The 23287-nt window shown below is 36.9% G+C and overlaps 1 protein-coding gene across 7 annotated transcripts in view; it reads left to right on the forward strand.

The window, feature by feature from the left end:
* Positions 1 to 1765: 1765 nt before the first annotated feature.
* The window catches only part of adgrb3 (adhesion G protein-coupled receptor B3), a 186682-nt gene continuing 165160 nt past the window's right edge, over positions 1766 to 23287 (forward strand). For 4 of the 7 annotated variants that reach the window (XM_079634605.1, XM_079634608.1, XM_079634607.1 and 1 more), the window contains exons 1-2: positions 7559 to 8027; positions 9800 to 10565. In XM_079634605.1, the coding sequence (XP_079490731.1) occupies positions 9815 to 10565 (751 nt within the window). In that variant the 5' untranslated portion in view covers positions 7559 to 8027; positions 9800 to 9814. Of the gene's footprint in view, positions 2938 to 7558; positions 8028 to 9799; positions 10566 to 22861; positions 23027 to 23287 lie in introns of those variants that run through there. The other 3 variants (XM_079634606.1, XM_079634611.1, XM_079634610.1) reach the window with 3 other exon arrangements.

The following is a 23287-nucleotide window of genomic DNA, read 5'->3' on the forward strand; positions in this document are numbered from 1 at the left end:
CCATTTGGCTGGGAACATGGACCTTATTGTTATTTAATTTTCTCTCAGTCTTTGTAATAGAGTTACAGTAGAGCACAATCGGTTGCACTGTGTTATTGCATTATGATCGACTCTTAAGGCTCATCAACTTGCAATCTACACTATATGTGAGTAGCAGAAACAATATAAACTCCTATACACAATTACAGGAGGTGGAGTGTTTATAACGCTGTTTTGATGAGCTGAGTAGTGGTGAACTTTTATTATGAGATGTCAACAAGTTAAACACAGATACTGTATCAACACATGACGCTTATGAATTCCATAAAGCTATAACCGGGGGTTGTGCGCCATTCAGAAATGAATTATAAAATGGACTCCAATCCACTTTCTCAATTTGAATTGAGGCTGCGATTAAAAATGCAATTGTGAGGAAATCGAATTGAAATGTATTGAAATGCATTTCTTTCACTTAAAGTTACAGATATTTCGACCTTTAGAAATGTGAATCTATTTGTATTATGTATTTCATCCATAATAATATGCATTTCATTTTCATAATAACAAACTTTTGTGGACTACTTCTTTTCTCAGAATACATCAATTTTTATATTTTTAAAACAGATCAGTAAATTCGTCTTCCTGTCATTCAATTTTGCAATTCAACTTTTTGTGGGGTGTTCAATTCAAATTCAGATTAAGTAATTGAAGACAATTATTAATTTCATAACAACATCCTCTAGCCTTAACTATCCAATATTTAGCACAATCTCTTGAATGTTATTGCAATTTAATGACATCTTTTAACAGTTTTGTCTATGTCTAATTTAATAGTAATTATTCAATGCACAGGTTTTAGAACAGGTGTGATATGCTCTGATATGGTCTTTATGATGTTTTGGCACCTTGTATTTTCTGTACTAATTGTAAATGAGTTTTTGAGGGTGGACGAGACAAATAAATTATGGATGTTAATTATTTAATGCTAAATGTATTTTCTGTCCAGAAAAAAATGGAGTGGGGCATTAAAATGATTACTTGAAAGCCTTGATGATACTGTATGCATATTAGAAATATAATCACAATTTACTGTGAATTTAGTTTTTTTTTTTTGACAGAGCTGTTACTGTGAAGAGCGGCGTATGGAGAGAGTTAGTTTGTTTTGTCTGCAGATTTATATCAGTCCTGTTTCTTAGTGAATGTGCTTTGACAGATTGCTACTGATAAAAATCTTTGTATGGACTCAGTAGATGACAGCAAGAATTATGTGTCCTTGTGTGAATGTGTGGTACACCTCCCAGTGGTTTTAAAAACACTTCATACTGTCAATTATCCAGTTTGGTGCTTATGAAATGACTGTTGCAGGCGCAGTGTGGGAAATCTTTCCCGTTTAACAAAAAAAATGACACCCTGTCATTGCAATGTTATTGTGACTAATTATTTTTCTTAAACTTCTTTTGTTAATACGCTATTACATGTTGCTCATCATCGCTGACATTTAAATTACTTTAGACACTAGCTATTTCATAAAAATATTTTCATTATTGACTTTTTTCAGTCAGTTGCACGTTTGAAGGTCAAAGGAAAGACTTTCACAACACTGCATAAAAAAAGATCGTTCAATAAAGTAAGATATTTTGCCATCTTTCATGCCACATAAATGATTCCAAATGACCTACTTTTCAAAGAATTGCTTGTTAAGTTTAGAATCGCAGGGGAGAATCACACTCAAAAATGACAATATTCTGTTAATATTTTTTAAAATATTTGTATTTATTACCCTCATACCATTCCAAACTTGTAGGCATTGCTTTATTCTGTAACACACACACACACGCACACACAATATACTTTGAAAAACATTTATGTTCATTGTTTAGCAAAAATCATCTTCTTTTGTGTCACATGGAATTTTGTATTACAGTGATACAAAACCAGTCCCAAGTGGATTGACCCTGTGGTCTGTTTTATTCACTTATTGAATAGGCATAAATAGAGCAGGTCTTCTTTACACACTTTATCAAAATAAATCAGATTTACACAAAACCATGAGGACATCTCCCAAGGCAGAACATATAGAGCACACAATAATGGGAGCTACTCTTGGAGGTCAAATAAACAATGGCTGTGTGTGCAGCTCCTCACCTGAGCCAACATAGAAACCATGATACTTTTGTTAGTCAGGCTGAAATAAAGACTAAAGCCTCTAGTGATGAAAGCTCAAGGCTGGTTTGATGTTGTAATGACCTTGTCACAGATTGAAAAAAAAAATACACACGAGAAAGGCTTGATTAGTGTTTATGAAATGGAGCATTGTACCTCTGGACATGTAGTGAACTACGGCCATAACTTAGTAATTATATGAACCATTTAATCTGTTTGCTGATGCGAAAAAATTACTGTGGGTTGTAGCCTATTTATGTAGTTCTGCATTAAAAGCCAGGAGATAATCAAATAAGTTATAGCATGTGCTTGCCATGTTTACTGATATAAAGTGTTCAAGTGTATCTACACTCACACTTTATTAGGCACACCTGTTCAACTGCTCTGTAATCCAAATATCTAATCAGCCAATCACATGGCAGCAGCTCAAGGCGGTCTGTTGAAGTTCAAACTGACCATCAGAACTGGGAGATGTGACTTTGAATGTGGCGTGGTTGTTTGTGCCAGACGGGTGGTCTGAGTATTTCAGAAACTGCTGATCTACTGAGATTTTCACGCACAACCATCTAGGGTTTACAGAGAATGGTCAGAAAAAGAGAAAGTGTCCAGTGAGCGGCAGTTGTGGGTGAAAATGCTTTGTTGATGCCAGAGAATAATGTCCAGACTGGTTTGAGCTGATAGAAAGGCAACAGTAACTCAAATAACCTCTCGTTACAACCGAGATCTGCAGAAGAGCATTTCTGAATGCATCGAACGGTCCAAACTGGTATCAAGGTGTACCTAATAAAGTGACCGGTAAGTGTATATCATAATTCTTTGACACACGACTGAAAACTTTGGAAATCTCTGTAGCCTGATGTATAATATTATGGTACTAAAAACCCCTGCCAGATCTTTACTGTAAACACTATAGTGAATAGTTGTAAGCATTATGGGAACTGGCGCCATCTGGCATCTCAGTTATCGATTGTAGTGAAAATAACTTAGAGTCAGTAGGCCTATTTCTGTACAGTACAGTAATATTAGGCAACTGTAATATTACCAGTAGTTCATCTGAGAGACCTCCGTCCGTCTCCAACGCTTCTATCTACATACTGTACATGTAGGGTAGCCTACAACAGGGCTAAAGGCACACCTTAAGAAAAATGTGCTTTTCACTAGCCCCATGATTGCAGAAAAAAATCTGTTTGTATTACACATTCCATTCATGAAGCAACAGATTTTGTGTGAAAATAAAACATAAAAGTGGTTTGTTTGTTTAAAAATATGATAAATGTACGTGGTGGCATTAAGGTGGGCCTTTTACTTCACACACGGGGCAAAAGGCACAAAGTATTGATACAAATACTTTAGCTAAAGTTGATACTTTTACAAAACAATTACTTTAGCAAAGTTTGCATTATTTTTTTGTTTATTTTGATAAATAAAAGAAATATTTTTTGTTTAAAAAATATACTGTCATTAAAATGTTAATATAACAAAATATTTTAAAAAGTAAAGATTCTGAAAGCTTTGAAGGAGATCCCATCATAATTTTTTTTTAATATTTTACAGTAGTAACAATAAATAATATTTTTAATTATGATTAATATGATATATATATATATATATATATTAAATATGATGCTTTGTTTCATTATAGCCTACATATGGTGATTATCTCTGAGGTGGACACCCAACTCAATAAATCATATTTAGCAACTGAATATACTATGTCAACAAATGGAAAAGTCAGCCAGCTGTTTATTATCATGTTAGTTATTGTGCCTTTAGCCCCGACAGCAGGGGGCCTTTAACCCCATACCATACTTTTAAATATTCTTCCGTTGTTGGAAAAACTGTTGCTTTAATTAGCTTTCAACTGAAAATCATTAAAGGGGTGGTATAATGACCTTTTCACAAGATGTAAAATAAGTCTCTGATGTCCCCAGAGTGTGTATGTGAAGTTTTAGCTCAAAATACCCCACAGATATTTTTATATTGCAAGTTAAAATTGTCACTTTTTCAGGGTGACCAAAAACGCACCGTCTTGTGTTTGTTCCTTTAAATGCAAATGAGCTGTTTCTCGCAGCACAGCGGGCGGAGCTTCTGAGACATGCACTGACATTTTCAAAAACTTTTAGCCTTTTATGTTCAAACCGGATTCAGACAATGACAGAGAGACTCATGAAGAAGTGACAACGTGTAGAATGCAAGAGGACATTTCTGAATGGTTAGTTGGTGAATTTATGTAGCTTATGTGCAGTGTTGGGAGTATAGGCTAGGCCTAATGTGTTACAAAAGTAGCTAATGCATTAGTAGCCTATTATTACTTTTTGCTGTAACGCAGTAGTCTGTTCTGAAGGCATTACTAATCAATTTTCAGTATTATTTTACTCGTTACATGTTCAGTATCGCTTGCGTTACAACCAGGTTACAACAGACATTTAGTTTTAATTGTAAAAAAACAAAAAAACAAAACACACAACAAGACCGCGAGAGACATTAGGCTAACGATGGCATGAAGAAGACTGTAGCCTACATTCGCGAGATTGACTTATGCGCATTAGGCTACTCTATTTGTTCTATTTTCTTTCTAAGCAGTTAGGCTATGTTTTTTGGTGGTATTTTTCATGTTTTTCATCATGTTTTCATCTCGCAATTATGTTTTTGATGCGGTGGTGGCTCGTTCATGTAACATGTAGGCTAAGGGTGGCGGCGGCGCTTTTAAATTTTTTTTATTAATAAAGATGAAGTTGACGATGCTGTCTCGATCTTCGCAGTAGGATATGCGCCAGAGAGAAATACACATTTCATACGGATTGCATAAGCGAGCAGTCTGTTTTCTTTCGTTTTGAATTGTTCTGTTTAAAAGTAGCCTAGACATTTCAATATAGATATATTTTTCAGGTCTGTGAAGTACCTTATACGCTGAGTTTCGGATAATTTATGAGACGCGCTCAAGTTCACGCGCAGGCGCCTCCGTGTCGTGATTAGGCTATATATTGTCTGCTATTTACTTCTTATTTATTAAATACAGACAATTGGTTGATGAAACATTGATTAAAATTAAGATACAATTAATACAAAACGAAATTCACTTTAAAGAAAGGCTTTGTGTCTTCTGTTTGAGGTCTCTCTGAAAGTTTTCGCGTCCATAACGGAGAACTGTCACGTCATTATTGTTTTTTCTTCATAAATGCGAACACGAAAAATAAAATAGAATGAATATGTTATGTTCTGTGGAGAGCCAACCCTTCTTCATCCGGTGGGTAGTATAAGTAGGCTACTTTTGAATTGCGCAGTGTAATTCACAGAATTACTAAAAAATATTTTGCCTCGTAAAAGTTTTTTTTTTTTGTCACGCATGTCTATTTCCCTCATATTAAATATAAAACACGTGTCTAGACTGATATTTTTTTATTATTTTTATAAAATGTTTTATTTTTTATTTTTTTCATTTAAGGGAGTAGCCTATGGATAAACAGACGTTTCAATATATTGGTATTAAATGCATTTTCTGAGAATTTATATTGCAAGTTTTGACTGCAATGTCACGTCCATAACGCTGTAATTCCCCAATTTTAAATAATTTATCCTCAACCAGTTTTGTGGTGTAGGTCTACGTATTGTATAACTTCAAATAATACTAATAGTAATTTAAAGATGTAGTAGCATTGGATCTGGACGGGAAGGATAACTCTGGGAGTTTGTTAAGTTCTACTTCTGTATAGTTATGGTGAAAGTAACTCAAAAGTAATAGGCTACATGATGAGTAATGTAACGCATTACAATTCTGAGACAGTAATATTGTAATGAATTACTTTTAAATAACAGTAACAAGTAATATATAATGTATTACAGTTTGGAAGTAGGCTAACTTGCACAACACTGCAATGTCATTGATTAGCATATTCTGTCTTGATCATCTATAAATCGTGTTCAGGGGGCGGGGTTTATGATAATTCTATGTCACTAATCCTGCAGGAATGTCTCTTAATAATTAGCACTTAATTAACTTAATGCTGCTTTATATATAGCATATATATATATATATATATATATATATATATATATATATATATATATATATATATTAATTAACTTATCAACTTCACCCAAAAGCTGTTTGCTTTTTCCACAAATCGAAATCTCCCAGGAATAAAAAGTATTGTTTTCCATCCAAATGTTTAGTTTCCAATGTGTTTTTCAAACGTTAGCCTACAAGTCATTCAAAGTGTGTATATTAGCACTTGTCGCTAAATATTACAATTTATCAATAATATCTAGGCCTAAATATATAAATATCAATAAGCTATTAAAAAAACTCGTGCCCTAGTTAGAGAATCAGACTGCGGGGAAGGTTGCAGGTTCGATTCTCAACACCGGTTGCAGGTTCAATTCTCAACACCGGCAGGAATTAACTGAGGACAGATGCCCTTGAGCAAGACACTAACCCCCGGGCGCCAAAGCTAAAAAAAACCTTTGTAAATATTTATACATTTTTCATATCATAAATATTTGTTTTAAAAGTCTTTTAGATGATTGACGTTTAGTCTTTAGTCATAATTATTAAATCGTAATTTGCGCTGATTATAACCTTTTAAAACATCAGAAATTCCATCATTATAACTTGAAAGCATTTAATCTAAAGTTTTACCATGTGGTTTTAGAAGTCTATCGAGAGTCTCTGTATATATTTGACTTAGATAACCCTCGTACATAGCCTATCATAATATTCTGTTATTGTCACAACCTTCTTCAGAACATCTGTCATTTTATTATTAATTTTTATAACAAAAGCTGGTATCGCATTATATTGTATGAAAAATATGAACTGTACCTGTGATATTTTGCTGGAAACTGTACCTGTGATATTTTGCTCCATTGTGAATTCAGCCACAGATAGCTGCAAATACAAACCCAAAAACGAATGAAATTATCTTAATATCTAAATCAACATCAACGAAAAACAAAAAACACCAGTTTCAATTCAGTCCCGTCAGAATTCGATCCCAAAAGTCATTATGCGTCGATACATCTCAAGTTTAGTTTAGTTGTAGAAAAATTAATATTTTTCTCAGTAACTTTTCCATAAACACAAATAAAATCAGAGGCTACAGTATTTTTTTCTCGGTTCCAAAAATCTAATTCTTTATGATGATGCGATAAGGAGAAGATGAAGCAACTTCGCGAGTTCCTGTACACATCTCTCGAAATCTCACGCAAAAACATAATTCCCAAGGAAACAAGCCGATTAGGAATTATTATTCCATTGGATTCGGATAAAACAGTCCGTGCCGTCGCAGAAAAGAAACCGTGTCGTTAGTTCCAGTCCGAGGGACATTCCTCTGCCTTGATTTCAAATAAGAAAAGAGTTTCTATGTTATCCAGGGGAAGGGGGGTGAGATGGTGAGAGACGCAGCTCGAGACGTCCATACGTGCCTTATCTTAGTGGCAGTGACGTGATATTGCAGCTCCAGTCCTGAGGCTCGGCGAGAAAGCGCTTTCCATCTCACTCTACAGCGAGTCAGCAGCATCCTCCATCCGTCAGGGACTGCGCTCTACCTGCTACCGACCTGGGCATCTCTTGAGGGACGGGCAGACAACGACTAATGATCAGTCGAGATTCACAGCATTTTTCGCCCTCGTTCTAGTGTCTGCTCACTTCTGTTGCGCTCTCATCACTTGGTTGCGTTGAGGTGGGAAAATAGGAACGAGATGATGATGATGATGATGATGATGATCCAGCCTGGAGTCTAATGCATTTTTGCTCATTGACCGTCTTGTTGCTCTAGACTTCATAGGCAATGGGAGATATCGATTCGCAGGGGAGCGACACGTTTCATTTCTAAAGGATGTTTCCAAGTATGTGGGAAAAATAGCCATAGCTTTCAGAGTGCAAGGTAAGACCTGTTTATTATTAGGCTGTTATTGTTATACACAAGTAGATGGATAAATAGGTGGGTTTGTGCGATGATGAGATGGTCCTCGCCCAAGTTTATCCCTCTTCAATGCATAAACGAGTTCAAGATCCCATAGTTTATTCTGGTTAATGCAACACAAACTACGTCAATATTTCAGAGGACTCGAACGTTACACCAGGGCCAGCGCGAAGTTAAACGATGATCGACGAGTTTCGCAGGGAAAAAGACATAGAATGGAGTTTGGCGCCGACTGTATAGTAAAATCCGTCTTGGTGACCACATTCACGTTTGTATTTCCAAAAAAAACGGACGATTGACAATCCCGCTAGACTTATTGGGCTTCGTAAGAGATGAATATAAATACGTCGCTGCAGTTTTTATTATTTATTTATTTTGATTTTTCTGTCGCTACATTTCCCCCCTAATTCGTTTATATTAGGCTACTGATCGTGACGCGGCGCGACAAACTGGATCGCTTCTGTCATAGTCAACGAAAAGTGCAAGCGCGCGACGCGACAGTAGATTGTCAAGTAAAGGAAAAGTAGCGCACTATGTTTGCAATATGCGCCAATACTGTCCTATATAGTCGTGCATAACCTCTCTGTATATTGCATCGTACGCGTTTTGCTATGCCGTACAAATAGTGGCGCATTTAAGGCGATTAAATAATAAAAAATAAAGGCTCGGTTTGGTAATGCTGTGACACTGCACACAGCTGCAATGCCTGCAGGATTCATGCAAACAAGACATCGAATAGCTTTTCTCTCCTACTGGATCTCCCTTCTCTCTCTCTCTCTCTCTCTCTCTCTCTCTCTCTCTCTCTCTCTCTCTCTCTCTCTTTCTCTCCACCGCCTTTCTTTCAGACTTCTAGAAAATGTAGGAATTCAACACATTATGTTGAAATGCGAATAGCAGATCGTCGCGGAGAGAGAAGCATCACATCAAAATCTAAGTTTGTTTGCCTCATGGAAAGCATAGATTGCATTCAATAAGGGAATTAGATGTTGAATGCAAGGCTGCTTTAATCCTTACATAGATCACGACATCCAGACAACCGGATATGATCTCCCTATATTATATAAATAGTACATTTATGTTTTTTTTTTTTTTTTTAGACTAAGTTGAATAGAAATCACAACTGTGTCTGAGCAGACTGATATAGGCAATGTAGATGATTATTATGCGGTCAGACATGTAGATCACTGCAGAATTGCGACACATTACTCTCAACTGAATAAAACGCGTTTTATGGTGTCAAATGTTTGTTTGGTTATTGGTGACATGTAATGCCAGCCTTTTTTATTCTTCCGAATGAACGCGTCTCGAATTAATATAACGACCATAAAGCTATTGAATGGCATTGATCACTGTGTCTGACACTGTCACTCATTCAAAGACGGTAAAGATCATTCAGCGTGTAATGATCATATTAAATGGTTATTAAATCGCAAAATATTATGTTGTTTTATCCTGCCACCGCAGATGCTCAAAGTTATTACCCCCCATTTATTAAACGCCACAAGGTGGCAATGTTTATCCGAAATGTGTTAGATTCCCATGGAAAGAATCATTTGAATCTCTATAAAATCGAGATGGCTGTTTATGATCGAAATTAGGCTGTTCAAACGAACAATGTAGGTAAGTATGTGTTTAACACAAAGCTTAATTGATAGTTAGGAGATCTTAGGCTGAAACTCGTTGACAAAGCATAGGCTGACAATAAATGTAGTGCATCTCTGTTTCTCTTGCAGGCCAAATGACATAGGATGAAGGCTGTTCGTAATCTGTTGATTTATATATTTTCCACCTATCTCCTGGTTATGTTTGGATATACTGGTGCCCAAGATTTCTGGTGTTCCACGCTAGTGAAAGGAGTTATCTATGGATCTTACTCGATAAATGAAATGTTTCCCAAGAACTTCACGAACTGCACTTGGACGTTGGAGAACCCAGATCCTACCAAATACAGCATCTACCTAAAACTTTACAAACGAGAAATTAGCTGTTCTGAATTCTCTCTGCTGGCTTACCAGTTCGATCACTTCTCCCACGAGAAGATCAACGAGCTGCTGAGGATCAACGAGTCCATTGTGCACCTCTGTGATGACGCCAAGAATATTTATGTCTTTTTGCATTACGACAAAAATTTCGTGCAGCTCCGGCGAGTGTTTCCCTACGACTACAACGGATTGACGACAAAGAAGACGGATGAGGAGGAAAGGTCTGTGGTGGAGTTTGTGGTTTTAAACAAGGCGAGCCCGAGTCAGTTTGGATGTCAGGTGTTATGCACGTGGTTGGAAAACTGCTTGAAAGGAGAGAAAGCTGAATCCTGTGGAATAGTCTATGCTAAATGCACCTGCCCGCAACATTTAGGAGATGGGGAATCTGAGAGCGTGCTGATGCTCAGTAACGTGGTGTTGCCTTTAAACCCCCAAACCGAAGGATGCCTGACTCCTCACGTGCGCTCGGCGCAGGTGTGCAATCTGAGCGCGGAGGTGCGACGACCATCCAAGGAGGGTGAGTATGAACCAGACAGCTGCAGGCCTTTAATGCTGGAGATCATTTCACAGCTTAATTATACCGTGTCTTTATGATGCCCCCTTGTATTCCTCCACCCTCCCACATAAAAGAACACTAAAAACAGCTCACTGTGCTCTGCTACTGATGTCTATGACTTTTTTTTGTTTAGTTTTACAATTTCTGGGTGTACCGAATAGGAATGTTCTTTCTTGATGTGTTATGTTCTTTCTTTCACGTTATGTCAGAAGTGTAACACAACCTGGATGGGGATTTATTAATTAACTAATTCATTTTTTTTAAATGTTTTTTTTTGGGGGGGGAACAGGGGTACTAAGTCTAATGTATGTTTACATCATGCCATCTCTTCTATCTTCTAATATTGTAAACACATTTTTCAGTCTTTTTGGAATTCAATTGTGAATCCAAACGGCAATAAAACGCATTCCCAAATACTCTCTTTGGGAAAGCTTTGGCAGTGAAGAGGGTCAATAGAACTTGCTTTAGGCACCTGACACCATACTTAGCCTTTTGGCCTAAATGTAATTGTTATGCTGCTGTCAGCCTCCATCAATGACAAACGTCTTCTTTTCTTGTCAGTCGTCCCTCTGCTGTCCACGGACGCTGGCAGCAACAGATTGCCACACATGCCTTTGAAGGAATTTGCTAGCAACTAACATTTCTGATGATGCATAATGGACTTGCATCGGGGTCACAGATATTACAGCTAATTAGCATCTGTAACATTTCACAACTGGCACAAGATAGAGATCAACTGGAGGCAGGAATGACCCAGCATACTGTGAAAGGACAACAGCTCACAGAGATTGTTGGCTGAGAATGGATGCTGACAATCTCACTTCAATTCCAGCACAGTGATTCAAAAATAATGAATAATGAGGTGGCGATAGAGAGCGAGAGAGAGAGAAAGAAAGAAAGGGAGGGAGTAACCGTCCTATGGCATTTCGGTTTCACTTGCTGAAAATAATAACCCCATAGGGAGAAGGTGGCAGCTTTCCCGATCAAGCGGAACATGGTGCTTTGGAATTATCAAGGTTCAGTAGAGTTAAGTAGGCCCCCAATTTCATTTTTCATCCCCCTTTCCAAATGAGCTTTATATTCCATTCCAAACTGTGTCATATTCCATTTATGATCTTGTAGCTGAGAGTGATTTTCATTTTATAATGTTTTAAATATGAATCAAGCTTGAAATGAAGATTAAGCCATTGATTATTTTGTTCCCCAGTTATTGTGTGAGCGTTTTTATTACGGCACAGACTCTATAATTAATATAACTCCTTCTGCGTCTATGAATTCTTAAACAGAACTCCCATCTTAAAGCATTTCTGTATCAAGTTGTCATTATAGGCACTGGAAATATAGCTTTACTATTAAAAAGTGATGTTTCACTTACTTTCAGCTATCTGCATGTTTAGAGAAGCTTATATGCACTAGTGTTTTTTTTCCCCAAAGATTAGACTGAAAGCTTCTATTTATAGAGTAGAGGCTTTAGTGGATTGCTATCACAGGTTTAAAAGAGCACACAAGCCCCGCTGTAGTGTCAGAATGAAGCTTCTGCCCTCCCGGATGAGCGTCCAATGGGCGTACGGCCTTCAAACAGCCACAACAAAAAAAAAAAAACGAAACAAAAAAAGATCTGTAAAGAGTGGGTCCAAAATAAATGGTTGTCTTTGATATCCCTCACGCCTGGTTGTGTGCATGGTAACAAAGTGTGGCCTTTGAATGGGACGATGAGAGGATCACTAAAACTGGTTTTCTGGTCCATTGCACTCTGCAGGATGATATCCAGCAGGCCAGTAAAACATGAGCTTGATTATACTTTATGATAACATCGGTGTTTGAAATGCTGCCTTGCTGAGGATGAAAGTAAAGTGTTTTGAAATGTAAAAACATATTAGACTTGCATAATGGATAATTATGATGCTGGTGCACATTAAATGCACTTGAGCAGGCATTAGCTGATTGCGGTAATATTGCAGTAACGGATTTATGGCGGTATTGCTGTATTAACACGTTAGGTTTGTTAAACATGGCCTCAAACAGGTTGATATATTTGACTATAACCAACTGTAATTTCAATACACCGATCTGAAAACAGCCAAATAGTCATTTGTTTGAGGACGCATCTTTGATGTAACCGGGAAAGATTTTATATTCTTTTGGAATGTTTGAAACTTTCAAATGTAGAGTTGGAAGCCAAATGTGGCATTTTTTGACAAAAGTTTGACAAGAACGTCACTGACATATAAACAGCAGTGAAATCCATCTCATCAGCCTTCATACATTCTAACTAGTGATTTCTGTAGAAATGTCAACCTTGGCCGTGAAGCCTCGGCTAGGAAAATGGGATGCCAAGGCTAGTTTTGCACCGCAAGGTAGACTATAAAATAGGCTGCCACAATTTATTCACAGCTCCAGCATAACTCGATATGACATGGTTGTCTGATATGACATAAAGGACTTGGGAGTGAAAAAAATAGCATTTAATGGCTTTGGACTAAGTTGCGCTGAAATGTTGACCATTGGGGTGAAGTTTTTAAGACATTCAAAGGGGTCATGACATGGACCCCTTTTTTTATTATTTTAATGTTCACTGAGGTTCTCTTATAATGTGAATAAAGCTTTTTTGCACCAAAAAAAAATAGCACAGTCCTATAGCTCGTCCTGGGTCGTCATTTCATTCAGTAAAATTAGGCAGTTTTGATTCATATGCGGTTTAATGTTGGTGATTTTACATATGCATACGATTAGATTCAATGGAAAATAATCACACCCTGCAGCTAATTTCATTGGTTAAGGTTACAGTGCCGGGGAGGTTTAGGGATCAGTGTTTGGTGTAGGAAATCAGTAAAGTGATTGACATGACCAATGACATCTTTAGAGTTGGCTGCAGGGCGGATTTTCTGCAGACCTGGTTTGGGAAAAAATTATATGCTATCGCTTGTTTCTCCTTCTTCTTAGCTTGTGTTTTGATCAGAAGATTCAGTTCTCTTTCAGAAGATGCCTTATAGCGCCCCTACCGTATAACAGTGAAAACACGGAAAGCCGGAAAATTCTATCAACGGTGGGGAAGCGTTGTCTCACAAATTATGCAAATCACTCATGTCATAACCCTTTTAATTAATTATTTTCTATTTTTTTTCCTCACTCCCAAGTCCTTTATATTGTTGATTGGCCTGTGTGACTCATATTTTTCGTGGCATGGAGTTATTTTTGTACCACAGTCTTGTTATGGATGATCTTTTTAGCAGTGGTCCCCATAGGGCTCCTTGCTTTTGTGTGGTGGCCATATATGGGACATGCGGGCTATCCCACATTCTTATTATCAGCAAGTGGTGTTTCTTCTTTTTATCTCTGCATCATCTCCTCTCCAGGCACTGTGACACTTGATGTGATGGCTCAAAGTCAGACGCTCCGAATTGTGTCGCCTAAATTAGTCACAAATGAAGCCCTGCCGAAGAAGATGAGCAACATCTCGAGGCTGTTTCTCATTACTCTCTGTCTTTCTCTCCACCGCTGGTCTGCCCTCAGACAGCAGTGGCCGTTTGCTCTTTTTGCCTGACCATTTCTGGAGAAGAAACTTGCCTGACTGCACTGCAGGGCCCGGGCCCCTTGCACTCCGATCTGTGGGGGAACTGAACTGTCACTTTGTGCAAACGACCCTTGTCAGGCTCAGGGCTCCAGAGCGTGTTGCGGAGCAGGAAAGGGGGATTCGGCTGATGCTAATGAAGTGCACGTCCACAGTGTGTCAGTTTGTGCTGAGTCATGCACAAGTGATAATATACACCCACCGGAATTTAAAATGTCAGATTTCAGAGAAACGTGAATGGTTACAAATGAGAATGAAGAGCGGGATGATTTATTTAGGATTCTCTGACCTCAGAGTGTTGGGTGGATTGCATCATTGAGCTGATTAATTATTTGCAGACTTTCTTATCGGTGCAAAATGGTCTTAAAACCTTTGGGGTTATTGTTACAATAAAATGAATAATTGAGATATTGGCGACAACACTGCTTGCTAGTTTAGAAGAGCAAGGCCCCTTTTATTGATGCCAGGGGCCATGGGAAGGCTCTGCATAGTGCAGCCTTTTATTCACTTTGGATCAGTAGTCACAGCGCATCATGTTCATCAACATTGTTCCTTCAACTTGGGGGCCATCTTGAATTCTAGTCATTTCTTGAGGGGAGAATGGGTTCATCCATCTTTAATCACATTTTTTTTCCTTAAAAAAAAAAAAGTCAAATGTAATTGTTTTTGAAGTGTCTTTTGCTTTATGAAAAAAAAGTATATACTCAGTTCACAACTTTGCAACCTTTACCTTTGCAATAGGATATTTCTAAATGAAACACGCTACTGTTTCAGTGTTCAACTTGTTGCTAGGCTAGTAGTTTTGTACATTGTGATGACTTTGTTTAGTTGAAACTCTAAATAATATACAGGTCACACTTTAGATTAGGGTCCAATCCTCACTATTAACTAACTATCAAATATGACTTTTACCTCAATATACTTGTAATTATTGCTTATTAATAGTTAGTGAGATAGTTAGGTAGTTGTTAAGTCTATGTATTGGGTAGGATTAAGGGTTGCAGAATAAGGCATTAAGATGTGCTTTAGAAGTGCTAATAAACAGCCAATATCCTAGCAATATGCATGGTAATAAGCATCGAGTAAATAGTGAGAATTGGACCCTAAAGTTACCAATATACAACATAACATTAAACTTAAAATTGGGAATGCCTGTTTAAAAAGGGAATGCTAGTTATGCATGATTTAACAATTAACATTATGCGCCATTAGACTGAACACATAATATGCACGCGCATTACGTCACTGTTTTTACAAATGTGCATTTTTGTAGTTTACACAGAGACGATAATGGTATCGGTTTAAAAAAACGTGCATTTTGAAACCTGTTTTCTAAAGTTTGCATTTTCAGTCCCCTAAAACATTGTAGTTGTGTAAATGAAAGGCCAAAACACATAAAGAGAGAGGTTTTGTTATGCTGTCAATACTTAGGGAATAATACTATCAACCGTGGGAATTATTTGGACTATGAAAAGTGGGTGTAACATACCTATGAGTAAAGGAGGAAAAAGGTTGGCAAAAAAAGTAATAGGGGATAGTGATATCAGCTGAAAAGGAATGTTGTTTCAGAGGCTGAGTAAGTTGTATTTTTATACAAGATTATGAAGGCACAAGGAATGTGCATTTAAATAGTAAACAGGAACCATTTGATTTATGTACTGACTTTAAGATTAAGACTCTGATATAGGTAGGAGGAAGTGTTTAGCATACATCCATGGAAATAGCATTTACCAATAGCCTTCAAACCCTCTGTGGTGCAGGGATTATATGTTAAGCTCATATCAATCAAACTCATATAAGTACAACTACGTCTTAAGCCTTTTATAATGATGCCTGTGTTAGTTTTTGCAAAGCCAGCAAGAAGAAAAAAGTAATAGGAACTGCTAACTCTCCAGTGTGTTCAACCTTTAAATGTGATGAATTTGTTCAATTTCTGGATATCACAGGTATGCGACATCAGACAATGGCAAGAACACAAACAAATTAAACCGCTTTATTCATAGATGGATTTGCACTTTTGTGCTTGGGAGGAAGTTGGGGAACACTACTATATCACAAAAATGCAGCATGAATGATTTCATACAGTAAGGAATCACAGTCTAATCTCATTGGTATTTGTAGGTATTAATATGTTACTATTCATTTTTGGATTTACCCATACAATACGGAAATGCTGACAGCATCAAAAAGTTAGAAGTATTGACAAACGCTCAGTTTTAGTATCGTAATATATATTCAGAGAATTTGTAAAGATTGTTTTAACATGTTTAAATATGTTACATAGTTTACTATTAAATAGGAATTTGAGGGACCGTTTACATGACACAAAGTTTTTCCGCAAAAAACTTTAGAACTTTTTGGATGTTCATTTACACGACAATGATGTTTTGGAATGAGAACTTGTGAAAACGGTGACATCTTGCGCATGCGTATTACGTGTTCAGTCTATAAGCACGTAGTGTTTATTTACAAAGTGACATCGCCAACTACTGCCCTGACATGCGTAATACAGTGTTTTTAGTCGTTTTCGTAGATGCGTGTGAATGGGGATCGTTTTGACAACGTTGTCGTGAAAAACAAAAGTTGAACTTTTCGGTTTTTAGTCCACCGTTGTCATCCAAACAAACACACACAAAAATCTGTAAAATACTGGCAGCAGAGATGGTAACAATTTACTGTAATTATACAGTATGAACACTCTTATTACTTTATATTACTTTATAATGTTTTACCGTAAAACAAAATATTTTTTTATTTATTTTACCGTAAAAGCCATGTACGGTACATGCAGTACATTTCTGTGATTATTTCAATTCACAATACACTCTAATAATGGCGGGTTAAAAACATCCCAATTTGGGTCATTTTGGCAACACTGCTCTGGGTCAAAAAGGAAACCACAAAATAGGTTGAAAATCAAAATCACACAGGACATTACTACAGTAAAATCAACAGTAAGGGAGTAATACAAAGGTGAACATTTATTTATAAGCAAGAACACCCAAAAGGACAACAATATATGAGTAAAAGCAAAAAAGGGCAGAAAAGAATACAAACTCACACTCGGTTATATAGCTTAGTTATACAGTTAAACGAATTTGCGTTTAATGATAAATAATGCTTAAAAGATTTGTTTAAAAAAATAAAAATTTGCTGAAAATTTACTCATCCCGATGTCATCAAGATATCCATGTCTTTCTTTCATCAGTTGAAAATAAATTAAGGTTTTTGAGGAAAACATTCCAGTTTTTCTTTTACACAGAATGAACTTCAATGGCAACCATCTATCCCGATGTTCAAAAGAAGGTTCAAATGAAGAAATAAGGGTCTTATCTATAGAAAATGACCGATCGTTTAATTTTTTTTAAAAATTTATATACTTCTTAACCACAATTGTTCGTCTCGTGCTGGTCTGCGACGCGCCACGCATTACGTCATCACATTGGAAAGGTCACGAAAAAAATAATAATAATAATACAAATAAATTAAAACAAAGATGTCGGACGATTTTGAAGTTGGAGGAGAAAATGAGATGAAGTTTTTCGCCCTTCCCTACTTTTTTGAACCGGAGTACACAGACAAATAACTTAGATAGTAGATGACGTGAACGTGACCTTTCCAACGTGATGACGTAATGCGTGGCGCGTCGCAGACCAGCACAAGATGAACAATGGTGGTTAAAAAGTATATAAATAATTTTTTTTTAGAAAATGACCCATCGTTTCACTAGATAAGATGTCAATTTGACCAGTTATTTCTTACATTTTTTCTCCCAGCAACGAGCACTAGATGTCCAAAACCATCAGAAATGAAACGCATAGATTGAAAGCCTGTAATAAACACTGAAATTTGAAAATAAATTATGTATTACAGTGAATCGACATAATTTTTATCCTCTCCATTTAATGTATATATAATCACTCACTTCACTCTCAAGGATTTTTCCGGCTTGTTCAGTTCCAGCTCATCAGTCACCGTTTGAGTGATTAGTATGCGAGAGAAATTACTCCGACAAAATCCGCCAATTTTAAATGAACGGGCTCCCCGCTACAGTCGGTATCAATGTTTTCTCTTAAGGGGATTCAAAGTGTCACACAATGGTCATGAGTTTCAGGTGCCTCTTTCTCAGTTTCAGTTCTTCCCGCTCTACACATTCACTAAAGAACGCGCTCCTCGCTGCAGTCAGTTACAAAGTTCCCTCTCCTCTCCGTTTCGATTAGATTTCTTCTGTTTTCCACATATATTCCTGTCATGACTGCCCCGAACATGGATAGACGAAGACTCGTACTCAACTGTGAAACACCAGTGAAACACAGCGCCATTGTGCTATTGCTTCAAAGGCACTAGTCCACAATGCATTGCATAGTTCAGTACAAAACTTTAATACATAAATACAGTAGATTGGTGTTGAAAATGGGCTGTAAATTAACAATTGCTTACCGTGCAAAAAATATATCCCAGAATGCAATGTTTTCTACAGTACATTCTGCTTTAATGGAAATGGTTTCCATTCTGAATTTGGCCGAATTTGGCCTTTTTTTTACAGTGTACCTACCTAAGTCATAGTGAAGATTTTATTTGCAGTATAGTTTTGAAAAAAAAAATTATAAATCAAATTTCATGAATTCAAGCATTCATAACCATTTGTACCTCTGAATTTATTCATATGTACAGATCTTCTGTTTTAGCTGCTGTGAAGAATGAAAATGTTAGTGAACCAGAACCAACTTTTCATATGAATACATATGATTGCTAATTAAATCATGATGGATTGTCTCTTTACACACTTTTAAGGTGTCATAATTCATAAACTTGTTGGGAATCATGATGTATGCAGTTTTACAGTACTGCAAAAGGCACTCACGCACGTATACACGCATACAATATTGAGTCATCCTTTTCTTAAAACAAAATTAAAGTTATGGTCAGGCAATTAAAGTGGAAGGTATTGGGGACATAATTTTTTAGGAATTTAAAGCAGAAATATGAATCTTATCTTATAAAGCAATAATATTCATTAATTCTGTATTTACGATGTAAAGCTGTTTAAATATTATATAAATAAGTAATTTTTAGATTTAGCTTAAATTTACACAGAAAAGGTAAGACACAATATGCATGGTATTATGATTTTTATATAAAAAATGCTTCTCTTGTGGTAATCAACATTGTCAATTTAGCTTTACCCGTCCTTAATCCAGAATATCCCTTATAGTTTTGTACAATTTAAAATATCAACTGCACATCTGACTATTTCAGAGTAGTTACTTCATTTGACTATATTTAGTACTCAAGTCCATAAACGTTTCCAGCTATGCAGCTGCCATCTCATTCAAACAATAAAACGCTCCATATATTGTCAGATTGCCTTGATCTCTCTTGCATATTTTTTCTTCTTCTGCTGGATAGAACAGCTGTAAATGGCTGCATATTGAATTCAATTTTAATCTACCGAATTGGGCTACTCTGTGTCACGTTGGAAAACAAGTTAGCCCTGAGCAAAACTGTTTTGTAATTATTGAGGTTGTACAATCCGCTGTGTTTATAAAGTCAAATCAGGTGGATAGCTATAATTGATCACGTGGACAAACAAGAAATCCCAAGGCACTTGTGATCTCAAATGTGTATATAAACAAGTGAGCACAGAAATGCACATTTGCATATTCAGAACGCTGGGAGGCCGGTTTGGCCTGTATAACACGGTTCAGATTAATTATGTGATTTGAGAATATTGAAAAATGTTCAGAATAGCTGCAGACAAATCAAATGGATTTTAATTCTAACTGCATCTTCTCCTTCATCGCCGTTTTTAGTTCATATTGATTGGCATGTTTATTCAAATAACCAGATTTGCATTTCCCAAACCATTTCTTTCTCAGTTACACCATCTTCTTTGGTAGGCTTGATTCCTTTCTCTGCCAGTCAGTTACATCCCACAAATGTTTGGCAAGTGCATAGTTGCTGAGATTTCCTGGGAGGTCCCTGACTGCTGAATGACCATATGGTCCTGTTACTAGCATCATCATCAAAAATGATGCTCTCATGCTGCATAGGAAAATCGCTGGCTTCTGATTGGAGGATTACACTTTGAAAGGGTCATCCAGTCAGCTTTCGAGCACAGTGACTGGGGCATCAAAAACGCTGAGAACTGCAAGTGTTAAGAAGAACATTTGCGCCGTTTATGATCATTTGTTCACTGTGTTTACATACGGCACTATTTTACCATTAATTTTGATCTTTCAGACATATCTTTCCAAGAGCATTTGTAATCCTATCATGGCCTCCAAAATATTTAGGCTTTCCTGATTATTCGAAAGTAGTTCAGATCGGAACGATGTCAGATTTTCTCCAGTTGTAGCCTAGGAAGATTATGCTGGTTGTCAACATTGATATAAGATTAAAGTTAGGCATGATTCCGCAGTGACTTTTATATCTCAGGATTATTTTACTCTGAATTGATTGTCTAGTGTAAATTACTATACAAATGGGCTCCAAAAGTATGATACCACATTGAAAACATTTAAAACTGAAAGTTTGTTATCTGGGATTACCGGTATTTAACTTTTCCCTTATTTTGTTGTAATAACTATAAATAACTATTATAACTATATGTAATATAATAACTAGTTGAAATAACTATATCATTTTTAAACTCTTTCCCCACCAGCGTTTTTTTTTTTTTTTTTTTAAGTTGCCAGCCACCGCCAGCAATTTTTAGCGTCTGAAAAATGTCATGGTTCAGAATTTCATTTCATGACCCCCATGCATTCTTGACACTTGAATGTGGGTAAGTTTCATTAAAAAAAAAGAAAAGCTGAGAAAATCGCATTTTCGTCAAAGATTACATCTGGATCGGATTCAGAATGATGATCAAAACATTAGATGGAGTAGATCGAGTCCATCAACATCCCCCCAAAGCTTCACAGTCCTACAGCTCGTCCTGGGTTAACATTTAATTCAGTAACATTCGGCAGTTTTGATTTATATGCTGTTTAATGTTGGTGATTTCGATATTTTACATATGCATATATCAGAATATGCATAATAGCACCCTCTACCATATAACAGTGATAACACAGAAAGATGAAAAATGGCGGAAATTTCCGTCAATGGCGGGGGAAAAAGTTAATTCAACAGCACAATAAAAAAGCAAAAAAAAAAAAAAGCAAAATAGAAGCATTTCCACTAGCGCTCTCAGACTTTTGGACCACTGTACTTGTAATAACTGTACAGTGAATGAAATTAACATTAACCGCTAATTTTCACATCAATATTCAGCCAGAATGGCTCTCTGTGGAGTCTTTGTGAGGAGACTTTCTCCTGTGACACTGACATGTTTTCAAACACTCATTGATTCATTATGCTTTGGACTGACCCTGTTCAGTGGCCATGTTGACCTCGCGTTCGTCACTGTCTGATTAGAAGGGAATGCAGATAACGACGAGCACTGAACCTGCAGAAATAAACATTGCATAAATGTTCTTAATTAAAGCATTCCCTGATTGGAACCTGTGAGGTCATATCCTTTGTATCCTGGTGAAACAATTACCACAGCACTGCATTTAATGTCTGCACTACTAGTGGCAGAAAACTGAATTGCAATTGCTGTTGCACTGTCTACCGTCATGATTGTGAGGAGAACGTGAACGTGGTGTTACGCATGTCTTCCATCACATCTCACGTTACGTCTTCTCGGCCAATCATCATGGAGAATGACTCTCACAAGGACAAGTTAACATTCCTGCCGCGGGGCTTAGATCAGTTGTTTCCAATCTAAGGCCGATTGTTTAGCAATAAAGTAATTTGCAGGTCGTGTCAAAAAATTGTTGGTCTAGAGATAAATGGCTGTATTCTGTACGTTTAACTAGTGTACGATCATGTTCTTCCAAATACGATCATTTTGAGCTTCTGGTACTATACTTGGACATTTCCAATCTGGCAACACTGCTCCTCACGGTGTGCTATTAGTCAGACAAATAGCACCCTCACCAAAACTTACACTATTGATTGAGACAGTGTTGTAATGATATGAGGTTGCAGTTTTTGCAAATGCATTGTAAGGAATTGAGATAGTGTGTGTTGGTAGCCTGGGAAAACCCTGACGAACTTCCGGCAAATTAGAGATTTGCTCTGCAAGTCCGCCTGGCCAAGAGCCCATTCAAGCCCATTTCCAATTTTTTCAAATCGAGGCACCAATCACAAACGTTGAGGCGGGCTTTACACGATGACGATCGCTCTGATTGGTTTTAGGTCTATTTTGCGCCCAGAGGCATTTGAGCGACGTCCGTTGGTGCAACCCCTTTGGAAATGGACTGTGAATGAACCTTCTCCAGACCCCGGTCTAGTGTGTTGGTGCAGTTGAAGTGAGAGAACTTATTTTAAATGGCAGGCACGTGTGAAATTACTCATTTGTTACAAATGACTATTTTGTCACAGAAATGATGATGATGGTCGATTGAGCTTTATAAACTGTCGCGGGTTGTTTTGGTTTGTGTCATGTTCTTGTCTCATGACTTTCATGTTTCCTGTTGTCATGTGATTCCCTGTTATAGTCATGTGATCCAGCAATGTGTTTCCCATGTGATTGTGTCATGTTGTCATTGGTTCATTGTTTCATTGTGCACAGGTGTCCCTTGTCTTGTCATTAGTCCTTGTATATTTAAGCCCTCATGTTCACATTATTACTTGGTCAAGTATTGTTTTCTATAACCACTGTTGGAAAGTTTGTTCATTTATGTTCAAGTCTTGAGGTTCATGCCATGCCTTTGCAGTTTATTCACACAAATGAAGATAAAACACTTGGGTTCTACAAACTTGCCTTCAGTGGACTCCCTGTTACACAAACACAATGGTCAGTGATATTTCTAGTCTTCCTATCCTCATAAAAATTATTTGTTATTTCTGTGTGGAAAAACTGCTTTGGTAGTTAGTTTATTGACATCTGATCTGAAAGTGGGTGGAGCAAAGTTACAGACAATAATTGCTCTGAGTTTTGTGTTATTTCAATTATTTAAACTTTTAAGGGCTTCTCAGCATGGCAGAAATTAAGCCCATATTTTTAAAGGCTGATGATAAATCCTCCATTAATATTCATTTACCTCTATTTATCTCA

Source organism: Phoxinus phoxinus (assembly GCF_949152265.1).
Source record: "Phoxinus phoxinus genome assembly, chromosome: 14".
Classification (NCBI taxonomy): Eukaryota; Metazoa; Chordata; class Actinopteri; order Cypriniformes; family Leuciscidae; genus Phoxinus; species Phoxinus phoxinus.